This window comes from Rattus norvegicus, chromosome 16, assembly GCF_036323735.1.
Source record: "Rattus norvegicus strain BN/NHsdMcwi chromosome 16, GRCr8, whole genome shotgun sequence".
Taxonomy (NCBI): Eukaryota; Metazoa; Chordata; class Mammalia; order Rodentia; family Muridae; genus Rattus; species Rattus norvegicus.
Genome location: NC_086034.1, coordinates 73,955,178 through 73,975,205, shown reverse-complemented (window position 1 = coordinate 73,975,205; position 20,028 = coordinate 73,955,178). Strand labels below are relative to the sequence as shown.

Sequence of the window (20,028 nt, the reverse complement as noted above, 5' to 3'; positions counted from 1 at the left end):
AGAAGTGTGGAACAGTACACACAGGAACCAGTCGTGCTTTTAGTTTTTAATCATAACAGTAATATCCATAGAGAAGTCCATCCAAAGTCTTCCACAAGTCCCTGTAAAACCTCAAAAAGAAGGAGGTCAAGGCTTCCATAAATGCCCTGTTATTTTGAGTGGGCTGGATACCATCTCTTATTTTCTATGTCTCACCTATGTTTGTTTCATCTCAAGATACTATTCCAGCATAGTAGAAAGGAGATATCAAATAGGAAATCCACAAATATTACCTTTAGAGCAGGAAAAAGACATCCAATTTTAAAGTCAATGGGAAGAAACGGCAGTCTGGAAGATTGCAAAAGAAAGGAAGGAAGGAAGGAAGGAAGGAAGGAAGGAAGAAAGTCTCGAATGAATAACTGATATTATTCTAAACAAGAACTTTTGGAGACAATGAATGCTAACAACTGAGATCAGCTATTCAAATTATATGAATTGAATTTCTACATTAGAATTGCTGACACCAGGCATGCTTTGATCTTAATGTGTAATCTCATTACTAATAGGGAAAGAATCTAAGAAACTGTATGGTCCATTTTTTTAACCCTATGAAAAGCCCTATTTGCTACATTAGTTACTATGTAATGAAAACTCGGGCCTTTAACATTTAATAAATAAAATTTTAACAAAGCTAACCGTCAATGTAATATTTGTGGCCGTCATCAATGCTTCCAAACTGTCCTTTTACTGACTCACAATAGGGAGGGTTATATCCTTTATCACAATGACAATGATTAAAGTTGTTGCAAACCTAGATAAATTAAAAAGAAGAATTCAGTACCAGATAGCACTGCATTCTAGGAAACATAGTTTCAATATAAATTAACCAAGTTTCCTCTTATAGTTGTCCATACTTTAGAGGGTATATTTAAGTCTCTGTAGCTAAGTTACGTTTTTCACTTTTTTACCTGCTTTTTTTCCCAACTTCCCTACAACCACACCTAAGAACCACAACTGCCAATAATATCCAGCTAATTGTCACTTAATTCTTTCTAGCTTCAGAGGGCAGCCCGGATCCTGGTAAGGCTGGCAATGACTTTCTGACAACATCTCTTTACTGCCTCTTGCTTTGTCTCTATAAGCAGAGGATTGTATAGCTCTGTGGCTACATGAGGATGCACCCCCTGAACATTCTGCAGCCCACATGCTCAGCAAACATTTTACACACCCAGGACTATATTCTGTGACTAGCTGGCAAGTTCCTTAAGAAGAGAAGGCTGGAGTTACAAATTATAACAAATACAGTAAATATAACATATTTATTATATTTTACGTATATAACCCTGTTATATGTTGTGTAGTGTATGATATAATAAAGTGAAATACAATTATTAGAATATATAATGTCATAAATTTGGTAAATGACACCATATACAGTAAAAGTGGCCAAAAATCCAAGTCAGATATAATGCCTTCTTATTGGGTTACTGAAGCCTTATTGTTGGAATAAATACTTACCCCATGGTCATTGCAATCTCGGGAAGTATTGCACTGTTGAAAATCCACCAAAAATCTCGTTTCTTTGCACTGTGTTTCCAAACAAAACTGAAGCAAAGCAAGACAAAAATTGGCGGGGCGGGGAGGCAGTCAGACCATGAAATTGAAAGCATGAACAAAACACAAGACACTTCCAGAAAAAAAAATCAGAAATCATATTACCCATAATTGAGATTCAAATCTATGAGTATATAGTCAAGCAAAATGGTAATTGTTATACCTTGCTATGAAGCTTTGTGCCTACAGAATGTAAATCATACAAGGACTTCTGAGTCTTGTTTTCAAACCGTCTATCTTAAGAAGTCCTCTTAGAAATGTAAAGGGCATGTAAGGGGTAATGTTGCTTTTCATCACCCATGGAGGGAGGGTATGTGCTCTATAATGAATGAGAGCTTACAAACACCTCATCTTTGTGATCAGCTTTCATCGAAGGCAACTAGCACATAAAGTTTACATCAGAAACAGAGTTATTGCTGATATCAGGTTGTCTGTGGACCTTTAAAAGTGACCTGCAGAAGGGGCTATGGAAGAGTCTGGGAGCCAGGAGCTAGAAGATTCTTGGGATGGTATAGGCAGGGCTAAGAATGCCATTCTGGTGGGAATTTTAGAGTTCAAGATGCTGAGAGGAATGTGGGCAGTGGGGACCTGCTTCTGAGGTTTTAAAAGACTACAGGGACGATGATTAGGAACTTGGCTATAGGTCCTGATACTATTTTGCCAAATTTCCAGATGCATCCTGTCCATTTCTGAAAACTCAGTTGAAGCTAAATTCTAAAGTAACAGACTAATTTATTCTGTAGAAGGCATAGTGAAATAGGGACATTCAGGCTGTATGTTATGGTTACTGTTTACTACATCCTGGTTAAAGTTAGAGAGAACAGAAGGCAGAGTTGGCAAACATGCTGTTTGTCAGGGAAGGGAAAGATTTAATGGTGCAGGCAAAGGCAGCACAAGGGGAGCACTTCTGGGGGAACACCTCAGTTCCTAAAGATTAGCATCAAGTTGAAATCTCTTGCTCCAAACTGGCACAACAGGAAAGGTTTCCCAAGAGAAAGACTGCACTTATTCAAAATTTTGATGTTTTAAATTCAAGGTTATTGGAAAAGGAGAAAGCCCAAGCACAGAACATGTAAAGGAGGGTTCACCTCCAAGCAGCACTTCCTGAGGGTCAACACACAGAGTCCAGGAGAGCTGGTGTCCAAGAAGGTCAAGCTACATCTCAAATTGGCAGTAAAACTTGACAGCATTATCCACATGGCACTTTTTTGTGAGTTTAATGAGGGCAAGACTGAGGGAGCCAGAGACCTACTCCATAGACACAGAGACTAGGTAATGCCAGGCAATGTGAGGTGTGGTCACATTTATTATAAGGAGGCACGCAGAGGTTGCTGCATGATGCTCTAAAGGTAAAGTCCAAGTTGCAATTAGGACAGAACAAGTGTCCGGATGATGGAATATCAAATGAAGAAAGCTACAGGCGCAAATTGGAGCTAGCCAGAGAGAGAGAGAGAGAGAGAGAGAGAGAGAGAGAGAGAGAGAGAGAGAGAGATCTCCTGTGTGCTACAGGCAGCAGATCTGGGAAAGTCCTTTAAGTCCCATTTGTTTCCACCATGGATGACAGATGACCAATGCAGAGCAGGAAGATTTACTATTTGGTGGGGTTTTGTCTTGGTTCAATTCAGCATTTCCTTGCTATGCCCCTATAACTCACTTCTGGAATGGGATGTTCACACCATTGTAAGTTGGAAGCATGTAACTTTTTTTTTTTTTTGGTTCTTTTTTTCGGAGCTGGGGACCGAACCCAGGGCCTTGCGCTTCCTAGGGAAGCGCTCTACCACTGAGCTAAGTCCCCAACCCCCTAACTTTTTTTTTAATGATAATAGACTGACAGGTAAGAGCCTGCTTCTCTGAGGAGAGATTCAACGCTTTCATCTTTGAACAGCATTGGAACTGTAAAGACCTCAGAGACTTTAGAGATTGGACTGAAGGCATTTTGCATTTAAAAATGGTCATTGAATCTGGTTGCCACTTCCCTCTATTCTGTATCAGGAGATACCCATAGACATACAAGATGCTTACAGAACTCCAAATAGATTGGACCAGAAAAGAAACACCTCCCGTCACATAATTGTCAAAACACCAAACGCACAAAATAAAGAAAGAATATTAAAAGCAGTAAGGGAAAAAGGTCAAGTAACATATAAAGGCAGACCTATCAGAATCACACCAGACTTCTCGCCAGAAACTATGAAGGCCAGAAGATCCTGGACTGATGTCATACAGACCCTAAGAGAACACAAATGCCAGCCCAGGTTACTGTATCCTGCAAAACTCTCAATTAACATTGATGGAGAAACCAAGATATTCCATGACAAAACCAAATTTACACAATATCTTTCTACAAATCCAGCACTACAAAGGATAATAAATGGTAAAGCCCAACATAAGGAGGCAAGCTATACCCTAGAAGAAGCAAGAAACTAATCGTCTTGGCAACAAAACAAAGAGAATGAAAGCACACAAACATAACCTCACATCCAAATATGAATATAAAGGGAAACAATAATCACTATTCCTTAATATCTCTCAATATCAATGGCCTCAACTCCCCAATAAAAAGACATAGATTAACAAACTGGATACGCAACGAGGACCCTGCATTCTGCTGCCTACAGGAAACACACCTCAGAGACAAAGACAGACACTACCTCAGAGTGAAAGGCTGGAAAACAATTTCCAAGCAAATGGTCAGAAGAAGCAAGCTGGAGTAGCCATTCTAATATCAAATAAAATCAATTTCCAACTAAAAGTCATCAAAAAAGATAAGGAAGGACACTTCATATTCATCAAAGGAAAAATCCACCAAGATGAACTCTCAATCCTAAATATCTATGCCCCAAATACAAGGGCACCTACATATGTAAAAGAAACCTTACTAAAGCTCAAAACACACATTGCACCTCACACAATAATAGTGGGAGATTTCAACACCCCACTCTCATCAATGGACAGATCATGGAAACAGAAATTAAACAGTGATGTCGACAGACTAAGAGAAGTCATGAGCCAAATGGACTTAACGGATATTTATAGAACATTCTATCCTAAAGCAAAAGGATATACCTTCTTCTCAGCTCCTCATGGTACTTTCTCCAAAATTGACCATATAATTGGTCAAAAAACGGGCCTCAACAGGTACAGAAAGATAGAAATAATCCCATGCGTGCTATCGGACCACCACGGCCTAAAACTGGTCTTCAATAACAATAAGGGAAGAATGCCCACATATACATGGAAATTGAACAATGCTCTACTCAATGATAACCTGGTCAAGGAAGAAATAAAGAAAGAAATTAAAAACTTTTTAGAATTTAATGAAAATGAAGATACAACATACTCAAACTTATGGGACACAATGAAAGCTGTGCTAAGAGGAAAACTCATAGCGCTGAGTGCCTGCAGAAAGAAACAGGAAAGAGCATATGTCAGCAGCTTGACAGCACACCTAAAAGCTCTAGAACAAAAAGAAGCAAATACACCCAGGAGGAGTAGAAGGCAGGAAATAATCAAACTCAGAGCTGAAATCAACCAAGTAGAAACAAAAAGGACCATAGAAAGAATCAACAGAACCAAAAGTTGGTTCTTTGAGAAAATCAACAAGATAGATAAACCCTTAGCCAGACTAACGAGAGGACACAGAGAGTGCGTCCAAATTAACAAAATCAGAAAGGAAAAGGAAGACATAACTACAGATTCAGAGGAAATTCAAAAAATCATCAGATCTTACTATAAAAACCTATATTCAACAAAATTTGAAAATCTTCAGGAAATGGACAATTTCCTAGACAGATACCAGGTATCGAAGTTAAAACAGGAACAGATAAACCAGTTAAACAACCCCATAACTCCTAAGGAAATAGAAGCAGTCATTAAAGGTCTCCCAACCAAAAAGAGCCCAGGTCCAGACGGGTTTAGTGCAGAATTCTATCAAACCTTCATAGAAGACCTCATACCAATATTATCCAAACTATTCCACAAAATTGAAACAGATGGAGCCCTACCGAATTCCTTCTACGAAGCCACAATTACTCTTATACCTAAACCACACAAAGACACAACAAAGAAAGAGAACTTCAGACCAATTTCCCTTATGAATATCGACGCAAAAATACTCAATAAAATTCTGGCAAACCAAATTCAAGAGCACATCAAAACAATCATCCACCATGATCAAGTAGGCTTCATCCCAGGCATGCAGGGATGGTTTAATATACGGAAAACCATCAACGTGATCCATTATATAAACAAACTGAAAGAACAGAACCACATGATCATTTCATTAGATGCTGAGAAAGCATTTGACAAAATTCAACACCCCTTCATGATAAAAGTCCTGGAAAGAATAGGAATTCAAGGCCCATACCTAAACATAGTAAAAGCCATATACAGCAAACCAGTTGCTAACATTAAACTAAATGGAGAGAAACTTGACGCAATCCCACTAAAATCAGGGACTAGACAAGGCTGCCCACTCTCTCCCTACTTATTCAATATAGTTCTTGAAGTTCTAGCCAGAGCAATCAGACAGCAAAAGGAGATCAAAGGGATACAGATCGGAAAAGAAGAGGTCAAAATATCACTATTTGCAGATGACATGATAGTATATTTAAGTGATCCCAAAAGTTCCACCAGAGAACTACTAAAGCTGATAAACAACTTCAGCAAAGTGGCTGGGTATAAAATTAACTCAAATAAATCAGTTGCCTTCCTCTATACAAAAGAGAAACAAGCCGAGAAAGAAATTAGGGAAACGACACCCTTCATAATAGACCCAAATAATATAAAGTACCTCGGTGTGACTTTAACCAAGCAAGTAAAAGATCTGTACAATAAGAACTTCAAGACACTGAGGAAAGAAATTGAAGAAGACCTCAGAAGATGGAAAGATCTCCCATGCTCATGGATTGGCAGGATTAATATAGTAAAAATGGCCATTTTACCAAAAGCAATCTACAGATTCAATGCAATCCCCATCAAAATACCAATCCAATTCTTCAAAGAGTTAGACAGAACAATTTGCAAATTCATCTGGAATAACAAAAAACCCAGGATAGCTAAAGCTATCCTCAACAATAAAAGGACTTCAGGGGGAATCACTATCCCTGAACTCAAGCAGTATTACAGAGCAATAGTGATAAAAACTGCATGGTATTGGTACAGAGACAGACAGATAGACCAATGGAATAGAATTGAAGACCCAGAAATGAACCCACACACCTATGGTCACTTGATTTTTGACAAAGGAGCCAAAACCATCCAATGGAAAAAAGATAGCATTTTCAGCAAATGGTGCTGGTTCAACTGGAGGGCAACATGTAGAAGAATGCAGATCGATCCATGCTTATCACCCTGTACAAAGCTTAAGTCCAAGTGGATCAAGGACCTCCACATCAAACCAGACACACTCAAACTAATAGAAGAAAAACTAGGGAAGCATCTGGAACACATGGGCACTGGAAAAAATTTCCTGAACAAAACACCAATGGCTTATGCTCTAAGATCAAGAATCGACAAATGGGATCTCATAAAACTGCAAAGCTTCTGTAAGGCAAAGGACACTGTGGTTAGGACAAAACGGCAACCAACAGATTGGGAAAAGATCTTTACCAATCCTACAACAGATAGAGGCCTTATATCCAAAATATACAAAGAACTCAAGAAGTTAGACCGCAGGGAAACAAATAACCCTATTAAAAAATGGGGTTCAGAGCTAAACAAAGAATTCACAGCTGAGGAATGCCGAATGGCTGAGAAACACCTAAAGAAATGTTCAACATCTTTAGTCATAAGGGAAATGCAAATCAAAACAACCCTGAGATTTCACCTCACACCAGTGCGATTGGCTAAGATCAAAAACTCAGGTGACAGCAGATGCTGGAGAGGATGTGGAGAAAGAGGAACACTCGTCCATTGTTGGTGGGATTGCAGACTGGTAAAACCATTCTGGAAATCAGTCTGGAGGTTCCTCAGAAAATTGGACATTGAACTGCCTGAGGATCCAGCTATACCTCTCTTGGGCATATACCCAAAAGATTCCTCAACATATAAAAGAGACACGTGCTCCACTATGTTCATCGCAGCCTTATTTATAATAGCCAGAAAATGGAAAGAACCCAGATGCCCTTCAACAGAGGAATGGATACAGAAAATGTGGTACATCTACACAATGGAATATTACTCAGCTATCAAAAACAACGACTTTATGAAATTCGTAGGCAAATGGTTGGAACTGGAAAATATCATCCTGAGTGAGCTAACCCAATCACAGAAAGACATACATGGTATGCACTCATTGATAAGTGGCTATTAGCCCAAATGCTTGAATTACCCTAGATCCCTAGAACAAACGAAACTCAAGACAGATGATCAAAATGTGAATGCTTCACTCCTTCTTTAAATGAGGAAAAAGAATACCCTTGGCAGGGAATGGAGAGGCAAAGATTAAAACAGAGACTGAAGGAACACCCATTCAGAGCCTGCCCCACATGTGGCCCATACATATACAGCCACCCAATTAGACAAGATGGATGAAGCAAAGAAGTGCAGACCGACAGGAGCCGGATGTAGATCGCTCCTGAGAGACACAGCCAGAATACAGCAAATACAGAGGTGAATGCCAGCAGCAAACCACTGAACTGAGAATAGGTCCCCTATTGAAGGAATCAGAGAAAGAACTGGAAGAGCTTGAAGGGGCTCGAGACCCCAAAAGTACAACAATGCCAAGCAACCAGAGCTTCCAGGGACTAAGCCACTACCTAAAGACTATACATGGACTGACCCTGGACTCTGACCCCATAGGTAGCAATGAATATCCTAGTAAGAGCACCAGTGGAAGGGGAAGCCCTGGGTCCTGCTAAGACTGAACCCCCAGTGAACTAGTCTATGGGGGGAGGGCGGCAATGGGGGGAGGGTTGGGAGGGGAACACCCATAAGGAAGGGGAGGGGGGAGGGGGATGTTTGCCCGGAAAGCGGGAAAGGGAATAACAGTCGAAATGTATATAAGAAATACTCAAGTTAATAAAAAAAAAATAACAGTAAAAAAAATAAAATAAAATAAAATAAAATAAAATAAAAAGAATCCTGTAACAATGCACCAAAAACAGGATGCGTAAAAAAAAAAAAAGAACAACAATGTCAACCAACCAGAGCTTCCAGGGACTAAACCACTACCCATGGACTGACCCTGGGCTCCAACTGCATATGTAGCAGTGAATAGCCTTGTTGGGGCACCAGAGGAAGGGGAAACCCTTGATCCTGCCAAGGTTGGACCCACAGTGTCGGGAATTGTTGGGGGGGCGGTAATGGGAGGTGGAAGGGTAGGGAAAGGGGTTAGGGGCCTGATGGACCGGAAACCAGGAAAAGGAATAACATTCAAAATGTAAATAAGAAATATCCAATTTACTAAAAATGGAAAATAAACAAACAAATAAATAAATAGAATTAACAAAACTAAGAGTTGGTTCTTTGAGAAAATAAGATAAACCCTTACCTAAAATAACTAGAGGACACAGAGACAGTATCCTAATTAACAAAATCAAAAATGAAAAGGTAGACTTAACAACAGAAACAGGAGATTCAAAATAATATCAGATCCTACTACAAAAGCCTATATTCAACAATTCCAGAGCCAAATGGTTTTAGTGCAAAATTCTATCAGACATTCAAAGAAGATCTAATACCAATACTTCTCAAACTATTCCACAAAATAGAAGCAGAAGGAACACTACCTAATTTGTTCTATGAATTCAAGGTACACTGATACCTAAACCACACAAAGACTTAACAAAGGAAGAGAACTTCAGACCAGTTTCCCTTATGAATATTGATGAAAAATACTCAATTCACCATGATATGTAGGCTTCATCACACAGACGTAGGGATGGTTTAATATATGGAAATACATCAATGTAATCCACTACAAAAACTCAAAAAGAAAATCCCACATGATCATCTCATTAGATGCTGGAAAAGCCTTGGAAGAAATACAACACCCCTTCATGTTAAAAGTCAGTAATTGGAAGAATCAGGAATTCAAGGCCCGTGCCTAAACATAATAAAAGAAATATACAGCAAACCAATAGCCAACATCAAACTAAATGGAGAGAAACTTGAAGCAACCCCACTAAAATCAAGGACTAGACAAGGCTGCCCACTCTCTTCCTATTTATTCAATATAGTACTTGAAGTTCTAGCTAGAGAAATTAGACAATAAAAGGTCTAAGGGATGCAAATGGAAAGGAAGAAGTCAAGATATCACTATTTGTGGATGATATGACAGTATACATAAGCCATGGCAAAAAACATCTACCAGAGAATGCCTATACCTGATAAACAACTTCAGCAAAGTGGCTGGATTATAAAACTAACTCAAACAAATCAGTAGCCTTCCTCTACACAAAGAATAAAAGGGCTGAGAAAGAAATTATAGAAACAACACCCTTCACAATAGTCACACTATAAAATATCTTGTTGTGACTCTAACCAAGCAAGTGAAAGATCTGTATGATAAGAACTTCAAGCCTCTGAAGATAGAAATTGAAGAAGACCTCAGAAGATGGAAAGATTTCCTATGCTTATGCATTGGCAGGATTAATATTATAAAAGTGGCCATCTTGCCAAAAGCAATCTACAGATTCAATGCAATCCCCATCAAAATCCCAACACAATTCTTCAAAGACATGGAAAGAGCAATTCTCAAATTTATCTGGAATAACAAAAAACCCAGGATAGTGAAAACAACTCTCAACAATAAAATAACTTCCGGGGGAATCACCATCCCTGACCTCAAGCTCTACTGAAGAGAAATAATGGTAAAAACCACATGGTATTGGTACACAGACAGGCTGGTAGATCAATGAATAGAACTGAAGACCCAGAAATAAACCCACCTACCTACGGTCACTTGATCTTTGACAAAGAAGCTAAAACCATCCAGTGGCAAAAAGACTGCATTTTCAAAAATATGGTGCTGGTTCTACATGGTTCAGCATGTAGAAGAATGCAAATTGACCCATTCTTATCTCCTTGTACAGAGCTCAAGTCCAAGTGGACCAAGGACCTCCACATCAAACCAGATACACTCAAACTAATAGAAAAGAAAGTGGGAAAGAGCCTCAAACATATTGGCACAGGGAGAAATTTCTTGAACAGAACAGTAATGGCTCATGCTCTAAGAGCAACAATTGACAAATGGGACCTCATAAAATTGAAAAGCTTCTGTAAGGCAAAGGACACTGTCAATAGGACAAAACAGCAACCTATAGATTGGGAAAAGATCTTTACCAACCCTTCATTCAATAGAGAGCTAATATCTAATATAGACAAAGAACTCAAGAAGTTAAGACTTCAGAGAGCCAAATAATCCTATTTAAAATGGGGTACAGAGCTAAACAAAGAATTCTCAATTGAGGAATCCTGAATGGTTGAGAAGCACCTAAAGAAATGTTCAACATACATTCTTACTAGTAAGTGGATATTAGCCCAAAAACTCAGAATACCCACAATACAAGTCAGGCTACATGAAGCTTAACAAGAAGCAAGACCAAATTGTGAATGCTTTAATCCTACTTAGAAGGGAGAACACAAAATAATCACAGGTTATAGAGGGAGGATGGAACCTAGGAGAAAGATGGGGAGGGAAAAAAAAGGGAGTGAAGAACCAGGTATGGGAAGATACAGAAGTCAAGAGAGTCAAGAAAATAAATAAAAATATGTAGCAGTGGCTGATGGGAAATGGGGGGGGAACTACTAGAAAGTTCCAGATGCCAGGGAATCAAGAAGCTTCCAGGACCCAATAAGGATGACGTTAGCTGAAATACCAAACAGAGGTAAGACAGAACCTGAAGAGACCACCTCCAGTAAATAGTCACAGCCCCCAGGTGAAGGACGGGGCCACCCACCCATCTCAAGATTTTTAACCCAGAATTGTTCCTGTCTAAAGGAAATTCAGGGACAAAAATGTAGAGCAGAGACTGAAGGAAAGACCATCCAGAGACCACACCACCTTGGGATCCATCCCATCTGCAAACACCAGACCCTGACACTATTGTGGATGCCAAGAAGTGCTCCTAGACAGAAGCTTACCATGGCTGTCCTCTGAGAGCCTCTGCCAGCATCTGACTAAGACAGATGAAGTCAACCATCCATCCAACTGAGCCGGGAGACCCCAATGAAAGAGCTAGGAGAAGGACTGAAGGAGTTAAAGGGGTTTGCAACCCCATAGGAAGAACAACAATATCAACCAACCAGGCTCCCAGGGACTAAACCACCAATGAAAGAGTCACATGGAGGAACCCATGGCTCCAGCTACATAAGGAACGGGATTGCCTTATCTGGCATCAGTGGGAGGGGAGGTCCTGTGGCGGCTTAATGCCCCAGTATAGGGTAGTGCCAGAGGGGTGAGGAGGGAGTGGATGGTTGAGTGGGTAGGGGAGCACCCTCTTAGAGGCAAAGGATAGAGCGATAGGATGCAGGATTGTGAAGGGGGACAACATTTGAAAGGTGAATAATTAAAATTACCAATTAAAAAAATCTCAAAAGTAAAAACAAAAAAGTAGAAAGGATAGCAAACCAACCTAAAACTAGTAGGAATAAAGAATCAAAAGCTAGAGTATAGAGAAACAAAATAGAAACAATAAAGTCAATAAAAACCAAACATTGAGTTTCTTTTAAAAAGAGCAAACTTGACAAAGCCTTCAATTGCAAGTAATTAATATATATATATTTTTTTATTAACTTGAGTATTTCTTATATACATTTCAAGTGTTATTCCCTTTCCCAGTTTCCGGGCAAACATCCCCCTCCCCCCTCCCCTTCCTTATGGGTGTTCCCCTCCCAACCCTCCCCCCATTGCCGCCCTCCCCCCATAGTCTAGTTCACTGGGGGTTCAGTCTTAGCAGGACCCAGGGCTTCCCCTTCCACTGGTGCTCTTACTAGGATATTCATTGCTACCTATGGGGTCAGAGTCCAGGGTGTAATTAATATATTTTAACTGTTTAGTTCAAATAAGCAAAATCAGAAATGAAAAATCTGAACATTACTAACAATTATACAGAAATAAGAATGTGCTGACAGCCTTTTGCTAAACTGGATAATGTAGTAAGTAAGAATGGACCAACTTTTAGAAGCACAAATCATCAGCCTATGTATTAAAGGTTTAAGAGGCCAGCTGAAGAGTTCTGAGATGATGACCAAATCATAGAGCCTCTGCTTTCAAAATTAGATCAATCCTCCAAATCTTACTAAAAGTGGAAAGGATAGAACTGATTCCCTAACTGATTTTTGTGAGCTCAGTACTCACTTATTAACAAAGCCAAAACACAGACCAATATCCGTTGTTTAAAACACTGAGATAGGAAGGTGCTTAAAACTAACAAAACTCAAAAACAGCTCTTAGCAACATACTACAATTATGTAGCATAGTTTAATATAAGTTGTTTCTAAATACAAGGTGCTTTAACATATGGAGGGGGAGGAAATCTGCTCATCCAAGAGGGGGTGGAACCCCATTCGAGAAAAGACCTCCATGAGATTGGGCAGTTGGCAAGCCTGAAGTGCTTTTTCTCAATCGCTGACTGATAGGGAGGGGTCCAGCCCACTGAGGGCGGGGCCACCCCTGGGTTGGTGGTCCTGGGTTCTATAAGAAAGCGGACTGAGCAAGTCACGAGGAGCAAGCCAGTAAGCAGCACACCTCCATGGCCTCTGCATCACCTCCCACCTCTGGGTTCCTGCCTCACTTGAGTTCCTTTGATTATGAACTGTGGAAACACAAGTGGAACGACACCTTTCCTCTGCAAGTTTCTTTTGTCATGGTGTTTCATCATAGCAATAGAAAAAGCCAGCTAAGACATAAAGTGAAGTCTTTCAAATATTTGTCCTTGTTTTTATTTCTCCCTTTGACAGCTACCTACGTAATTCATCAGTCCATTTGTTGTCTTGATAATTTGGTGTTGTGCCATTTAACTTACAAAGTTCGAGTTTTGATGCTTTTAGCATTCCTTGGCATATTCCTGAAGAATTACAAGTCACGTAGCCATGAGACAACTTGGATCTTTGTATGTTGTGTCACTCTTCACAATGGTTACTGACTGTCTTAGTTAGTTTTCTTTTGCTATGATGAAGTACCAACCACGGTCAAGGCAACTTACAGAACTAAGGCTTTATTTGCTTGTTTAGGTGGTTGGTCGTTGGTTGGTCGTTGGTCGGTTGGTCTGTTTGGTTTTCGTTTTGGTTTTGGATTTGGTGTGGTTTGGGTTTTGGTTTTTGAACTCAACAATTGTAGGATAAGCGTCCATCACCATCATGGTGGGGAAGCATAGCAGTAGGCAGACATGGTAAATGAACAAAGCTGAGAGCCTACGTCTTACTTGACGAGCATGAAGCAGAGCAAGCGAACCTGAAAACAGCATCTTTCAACTCTCAGAGCCCACGATAAGTGACATATTTCCTACAGTAAGGTCATACTGCCTCAGGTTCCCCAGACACACGACTGAGAACCAAGTTTTCAGATGCCTGAGACTGTGGAAAGACATTACCTTCAAACCACCACATGAACCAGACATATGTCCAGCAGCAAGTGAAGGGGAGAAAATGTGGTAGATATACACATGGGATAGTTTATTCATTTATCAAGGACAATCAAAGTGTGGCATTTGCAGGAAAATGGTTAGAACTAAAAGTATCATCAGGGCAAGAGAAAGAAACCAAAAGAGTAACATCGTACAATTTCTCTCGTGTTCAGGGTCTAGATTTAAATTTACACAACATGCTTGTGTGTGTATGCCTGCCTACATGTACGTGTGTGCAGGTGCAAGCATGTGGTGGGGGAAATGAAAGTATAAAGAAAACTATAAAAGGAAAGAAAGAGATTGAAAGGTAAGGAGCATGAGAGCAAGGGAAGGTACTGGAATGAAATGCAGAAGGGGCGATCGTTTGGGAGAATACGGCAAAGGTATCCGTATACTTAGTCATTGCCTTATGCACCAAATAAAAGCCCATTAGACCCACCACCAATACTCTAAACCGGCAACACACCAAGTGTCTGAGCTAATGAGCCTCTCAAGGTATCACCTTTCACAACAGACTTAGTAGGTTCAACAACAGCCTCATTGTAAGTGGGACAATGAGTTAAAATTATATTTTCCCAACTAAGGTATACAAACGTGCAATGATCCCTGAAGAGAGGCACCACTGCACCAACCATCCATTGAACATGGACCAAGACAGCATTGCACGTCCACTGGGACACCTGCTATCAAAAGGCCAATAAGAGGAAAGGTTGTTAATGGCATAGAGAACCTGGAAACTGTTGTTGACTGGATTTGCTGGGACTAAGATACAAGACTGATAATTTGTAAATAGCATTCCTCCTTCTGTCTCTTGCTCCATCTCTCTTTTGCCTGCCCTCCTTTCTCTCCTTGAATATGGATACGGTATGACCAAATGCCTCATGATGCAATGAATGCCGTGGTGGGGTTTGTATAAGTATGTTGTTGTGATAGTCATGATGGATTGTAGCCCTTCAGACATTTTTAATCCCATGGCATTGTTTACAGTAACTAAAGCACCCAAGTAGCCAGGAGCTGATGACTAGATAAGCAATATGTGATATGTACATACAGTGGAACAGTATAGAGCCCTGAAAAGGATAGAAATGATAACTTCTATAGTGTGGAGGGTCCCTAAGGATCTCAGCTGGATGGAGTAAGTCAAGCAACAAACTGTGAATGGGTCCACTTCTGTACCATGTTTAGAGCAATCACAAGGGACCCCAGAAGCTGTTGGGGGTGGGGAGAGTGAAGAGTTGCCTGATAGGTAGAATTTCAGTTACATGAGATGAGAAGACCACGGTTTTAGGGGGTGGTTTTGGACACTGTGTTTTCAGATGCTGATTCCTATGCCCAGACATCTGGTCACAGTCCAGACCCTGACATAGTCAAGCATCTCAGGGCACAATGTTATATAAAAATTTTTTCCATCACCTCTGATAATGGTTAATAAAGAGTGATCAGTCTATTAATCGGATAGAAAAGGCTAGAGCAGGACTTTCGATTCCAGTCGTGGGGGTGCGGGGGGGGGGGTTCTAGAAAGATACAGAAGAGGAGAGAGGGGAGAGAGGGAGGTGTGGAGAGACCATTTGGATGGATGAGGAGAATTTGCCATGAGAGACTAGAACAGCCATGAGGATCAACACACATGGATCAGAGTGGACCAGGAAAAGACTCAGATGCTGGTAAAGGACCGCGTGGATGGGGAGTAGGCAACATAGAGGGTTAGACTAGATCAGAACCTGCCCAGATTAGTGTGTGCAGCCTTTTAACAAAAACGCCAGGCCTCTGTTTCATGTATTCAAGAGCTAAAATGCGCTAGGTGGGATGTTACTTGGGAGCAGAAGGGGTGAAGGACCACCACCACCCACACACACACACACCCGGCCTCCCACAAGTGACTTTTACACTACAGAGATACACAGTGGTATACCGGCTGTTCAACACAAGAGAGCGGACTTGGTAGAGCTGGATTACTCAGCTCTGGGTGATTAAGATGGGAGCCTTTGTTATGAGCATTTTACCGCAGTGAAGAAATTGTGGGAAATGTAGTGCTTAATGCAGCGTCAAAATGAACCTGAAGAGAATAATAATAATAATAATAATAATAATAATAATAATAATAATAATAATTTGAAATCAACATAAAGAAACTCAAATTACCATATCAGGACCACAGATTGTGCCGTCTTTTACAAATGTTTCGTCTCTTTCTGACATATCGGAATATGTTGACAATGTTGTCTTAAGTGGCCTCCCTCCTTTATACAGAGAGATGCATAAATCGTCTCGGATTTGTCCATAAGCCGCAGACATATTGTCTTTCATGAGCAGCCTCTTGAATGGCCAGGTACAGACCAACTTCCCACAGAGAGAATTTCTGGAAGCATAAGGGCAAAGTTCTCTTAGTGCTTACTTAAATAAGTAGCGTTGGCAGCTTGTAAGACAATTCTAGCAGCTAGAGGGGCCACATTAGGGAAATCAGCGACTATTGTTCCCCCTTCCCTAAACTTTTGATTTCTGCCTTATCTCCCTATGCGATGTGAAAATAAAATTTACAGTTCTTTAACATGATATGCTCTACATTAAAAAATAATAGTGTCTTCTTAATTTAAATCCAGGCGGAACATAAAACTCCATAAAAACTTAGCACAACTTAGAATCCACTCTTTTCTTGAATGAGGCAATGTAGGACTAGAGTGGAAATTGGTAATCATGACACACTGACAGCTCTTTTAGGTCATGTTTTAGCTACTGAAATTTGGGCAAATTACCAGTAACCTATGGTGGGTTTGGTGGGTTTTTTGTTGTTAATGCTGCTGTTGTTTTTGTAAGTAAAGCAAAATAATTCTTATTACATTTTGTGAGGCACATCATGTTTACACGTATGTATTTATATGCAATCTAACATGGTGTCTGTTTCAGCATCGCCATCTCTGGAAGCTGTTTCCAAGGTCACTGTCCTTTGACATTGTGGGCACTGAACAAATGTCCCCATAGCAAGGGACAACGGTGACGACCATTAGGTGAGACCGTGTGACAAAGGAAACTTGGCCAAGGACTATTCCACTGTCACTCACTCAGAATACATTTTAGGTTTTGAGAATCTGTATTCTAAACCTAAGTATGATTTTCTAAATACGTACTCGAAACTACAAAACTTTCTAATACAGTTGCCAAATCTATCGTTTCTGGAATTGAACTCTTCATAGCATGCGAAGGAAGCTCCTCTCACATCTGAAAATAAAGACAAAAAGAATTAAAATGGATCAAGTGTTCAGATCACACTGTGGAACTGACAGGGTCAGACTGGGAACCATACTGTGATCCCTTAGGATCAAAACCTTGTTGGTACTGGGATATTTACAAAGAGATATCTGGGTTCTAACCCAGCCTAGTACTGATCAAGAAGAAAGGAGGAAGAAAGGAAGGAAGGGAGAGAGGGAAGGAGGGAGGGAGGGAGGTTTAGATGTTTCACATTGTCGGAGAGAGGAGCAAACGTGATCCTCTCTATTCCTTTTAAATTGTTTTCTTTCCTAGTTCTTTATTTACTGGGAAAAATACAGTTCATTCTTTAGCACAGAGCGGAGTACCCAGGGTACCACCCTCCTTGCTAGAGCCCCTGTGCCTTAACACCCTGATGAGCATAAAAGGGGTGTTGTATTTTTAAAGTAGAAAGGACATGGCCAGTCATCTACAGCGACCAACACATCCATGGACAGAGGTTGGGGATGGGGTGAGGGGAGGGTGTGAGTCATGGCTAGTCTGAAAGAAATAGCAAAAATTCAACTACCTTTACCAGCTGTCCCTGTCCCTTGGACTTGGAGGTTTGCAAATGGGTGGTATTGTTTATGTCAGTCATTTGGTATAAGAACTCAGATCGCTTGCCTTCAATTGCTATTCATTGACAAAAGACCTCTTCACCTACAGGAACTGATCTCAGATGTCACCTCCAGTGGGGCATAATTCCTATGTGTAGATACATGTGTGACGGGACTATACAACTGTCAGTAATTCTTTACTTGAAAGGAGCCCCGTTGGAAAAAAAAAAAAAACACAACAGCAATGAGTGTGTTAAGCCTGTCTTAATTTAACCAATACTAAAACTAATTTAGCCCTGGACAAGGATTGGATGGCACAAGATTTAAAGGGATAGTCAAAAATTCGATAAACAAGATAAATAACATCTTCATGCAATTTCGTTTTTTTAGAAAAGCTGACAGCAATCCTCCTGTGTCATCTTCCTACATATACTGGGATGATGAGTGTAAGCCACTACACTGATTACATATTCTTTTAAAAATCAACATTAACGGCAGACACGCCTGGGAAACCAGAAGAGTCTACACTCGGCCCACATCTCTGACACCAGAGGAAAACACCAAATGCCATCTGGAACCCTGGTGCACAGAAGCTCCCAGAAAGGGCTGTGCAGATCTTCCTGGTTGCTGCCGCCGCGGAGAGCTCATAAGCAACACCCCACGAGCAAACTTGAGCCTTGGGACCACAGGTAAGACAAACCTTCCAGCTCCAAGTGACCTGCCTGGTGAACTCAAGACACAGGCCCACAGGAACAGCTGAAGACCTGTAGAGAGGAAAAACTACAAGCCCGAAATCAGAACACTCAGTCCCCATAACTGGCTGAAAGAAAACAGGAAAACAGGTCTACAGTACTCCTGACACACAGGCTTATAGGACAGTCTAGCCATTGTCAGAAATAGCAGAACAAAGTAACACTAGAGATAATCTGATGGCGAGAGGCAAGTGCAGGAACCCAAGCAACAGAAACCAAGACTACATGGCATCATCGGAGCCCAATTCTCCCACCAAAGCAAACACGGAATATCCAAACACACCAGGAAAGCAAGATCTAGTTTCAAAATCATATTTGATCATGATGCTGGAGGACTTCAAGAAAGACATGAAGAACTCCCTTAGAGAAACACAGGAAAACATAAATAAACAAATAGAAGCCTTCAGAGAGGAATCACAAAAATCCCTGAAAGAAATCCAGGAAAACATAAATAAACAAGTAGAAGCCCATAGAGAGGAGTCACAAAAATCCCTGAAAGAATTCCAGGAAAACATAAATAAACAAGTAGAAGCCCATAGAGAGGAGTCACAAAAATCCCTGAAAGAATTCCAGGAAAACACAATCAAACAATTGAAGGAATTAAAAATGGAAATAGAAGCAATCAAGAAAGAACACATGGAAACAACCCTGGATATAGAAAACCAAAGGAAGACACAAGGAGCCGTAGATACAAGCATCACCAACAGAATACAACAGATAGAAGAGAGAATCTCAGGAGCAGAAGATTCTATAGAAATCATCGACTCAACAGTCAAAGATAATGTAAAGCAGAAAAAGCTACTGGTCCAAAACATACAGGAAATCCAGGACTCAATGAGAAGATCAAACCTAAGGATAATAGGTATAGAAGAGAGTGAAGACTCCCAGCTCAAAGGACCAGTAAATATCTTCAACAAAATCATAGAAGAAAACTTCCCTAACCTAAAAAAAGAGATACCCATAGGCATACAAGAAGCCTACAGAACTCCAAATAGATTGGACCAGAAAAGAAACACCTCCCGACACATAATAGTCAAAACACCAAATGCACAAAATAAAGAAAGAATATTAAAAGCAGTAAGGGAAAAAGGTCAAGTAACATATAAAGGCAGACCTATCAGAATCACACCAGACTTTTCGCCAGAGACTATGAAAGCCAGAAGATCCTGGACAGATGTCATACAGACCCTAAAAGAACACTAAGGCCAGCCCAGGTTACTGTATCCTGCAAAATTCTCAATTAACATAGATGGAGAAACCAAGATATTCCATGACAAAACCAAATTTACACAATATCTTTCTACAAATCCAGCA

The 20,028-nt window shown here is 40.4% G+C and overlaps 1 protein-coding gene across 4 annotated transcripts in view; it reads right to left on the bottom strand.

The window, feature by feature from the left end:
• The window catches only part of Adam5 (ADAM metallopeptidase domain 5), a 76,010-nt gene that overhangs the window by 26,149 nt on the left and 29,833 nt on the right, over positions 1-20,028 (bottom strand). For all 4 annotated transcript variants that reach the window (XM_063275648.1, XM_006253321.5, XM_006253322.5 and 1 more), the window contains 4 exons: positions 17,288-17,378; positions 16,305-16,521; positions 1,498-1,584; positions 676-790 (listed from right to left, as the gene is read on the bottom strand). In XM_063275648.1, coding sequence (XP_063131718.1) covers positions 676-790; positions 1,498-1,584; positions 16,305-16,521; positions 17,288-17,378 — 510 coding nt within the window. The remainder of the gene's footprint in view (positions 1-675; positions 791-1,497; positions 1,585-16,304; positions 16,522-17,287; positions 17,379-20,028) is intronic.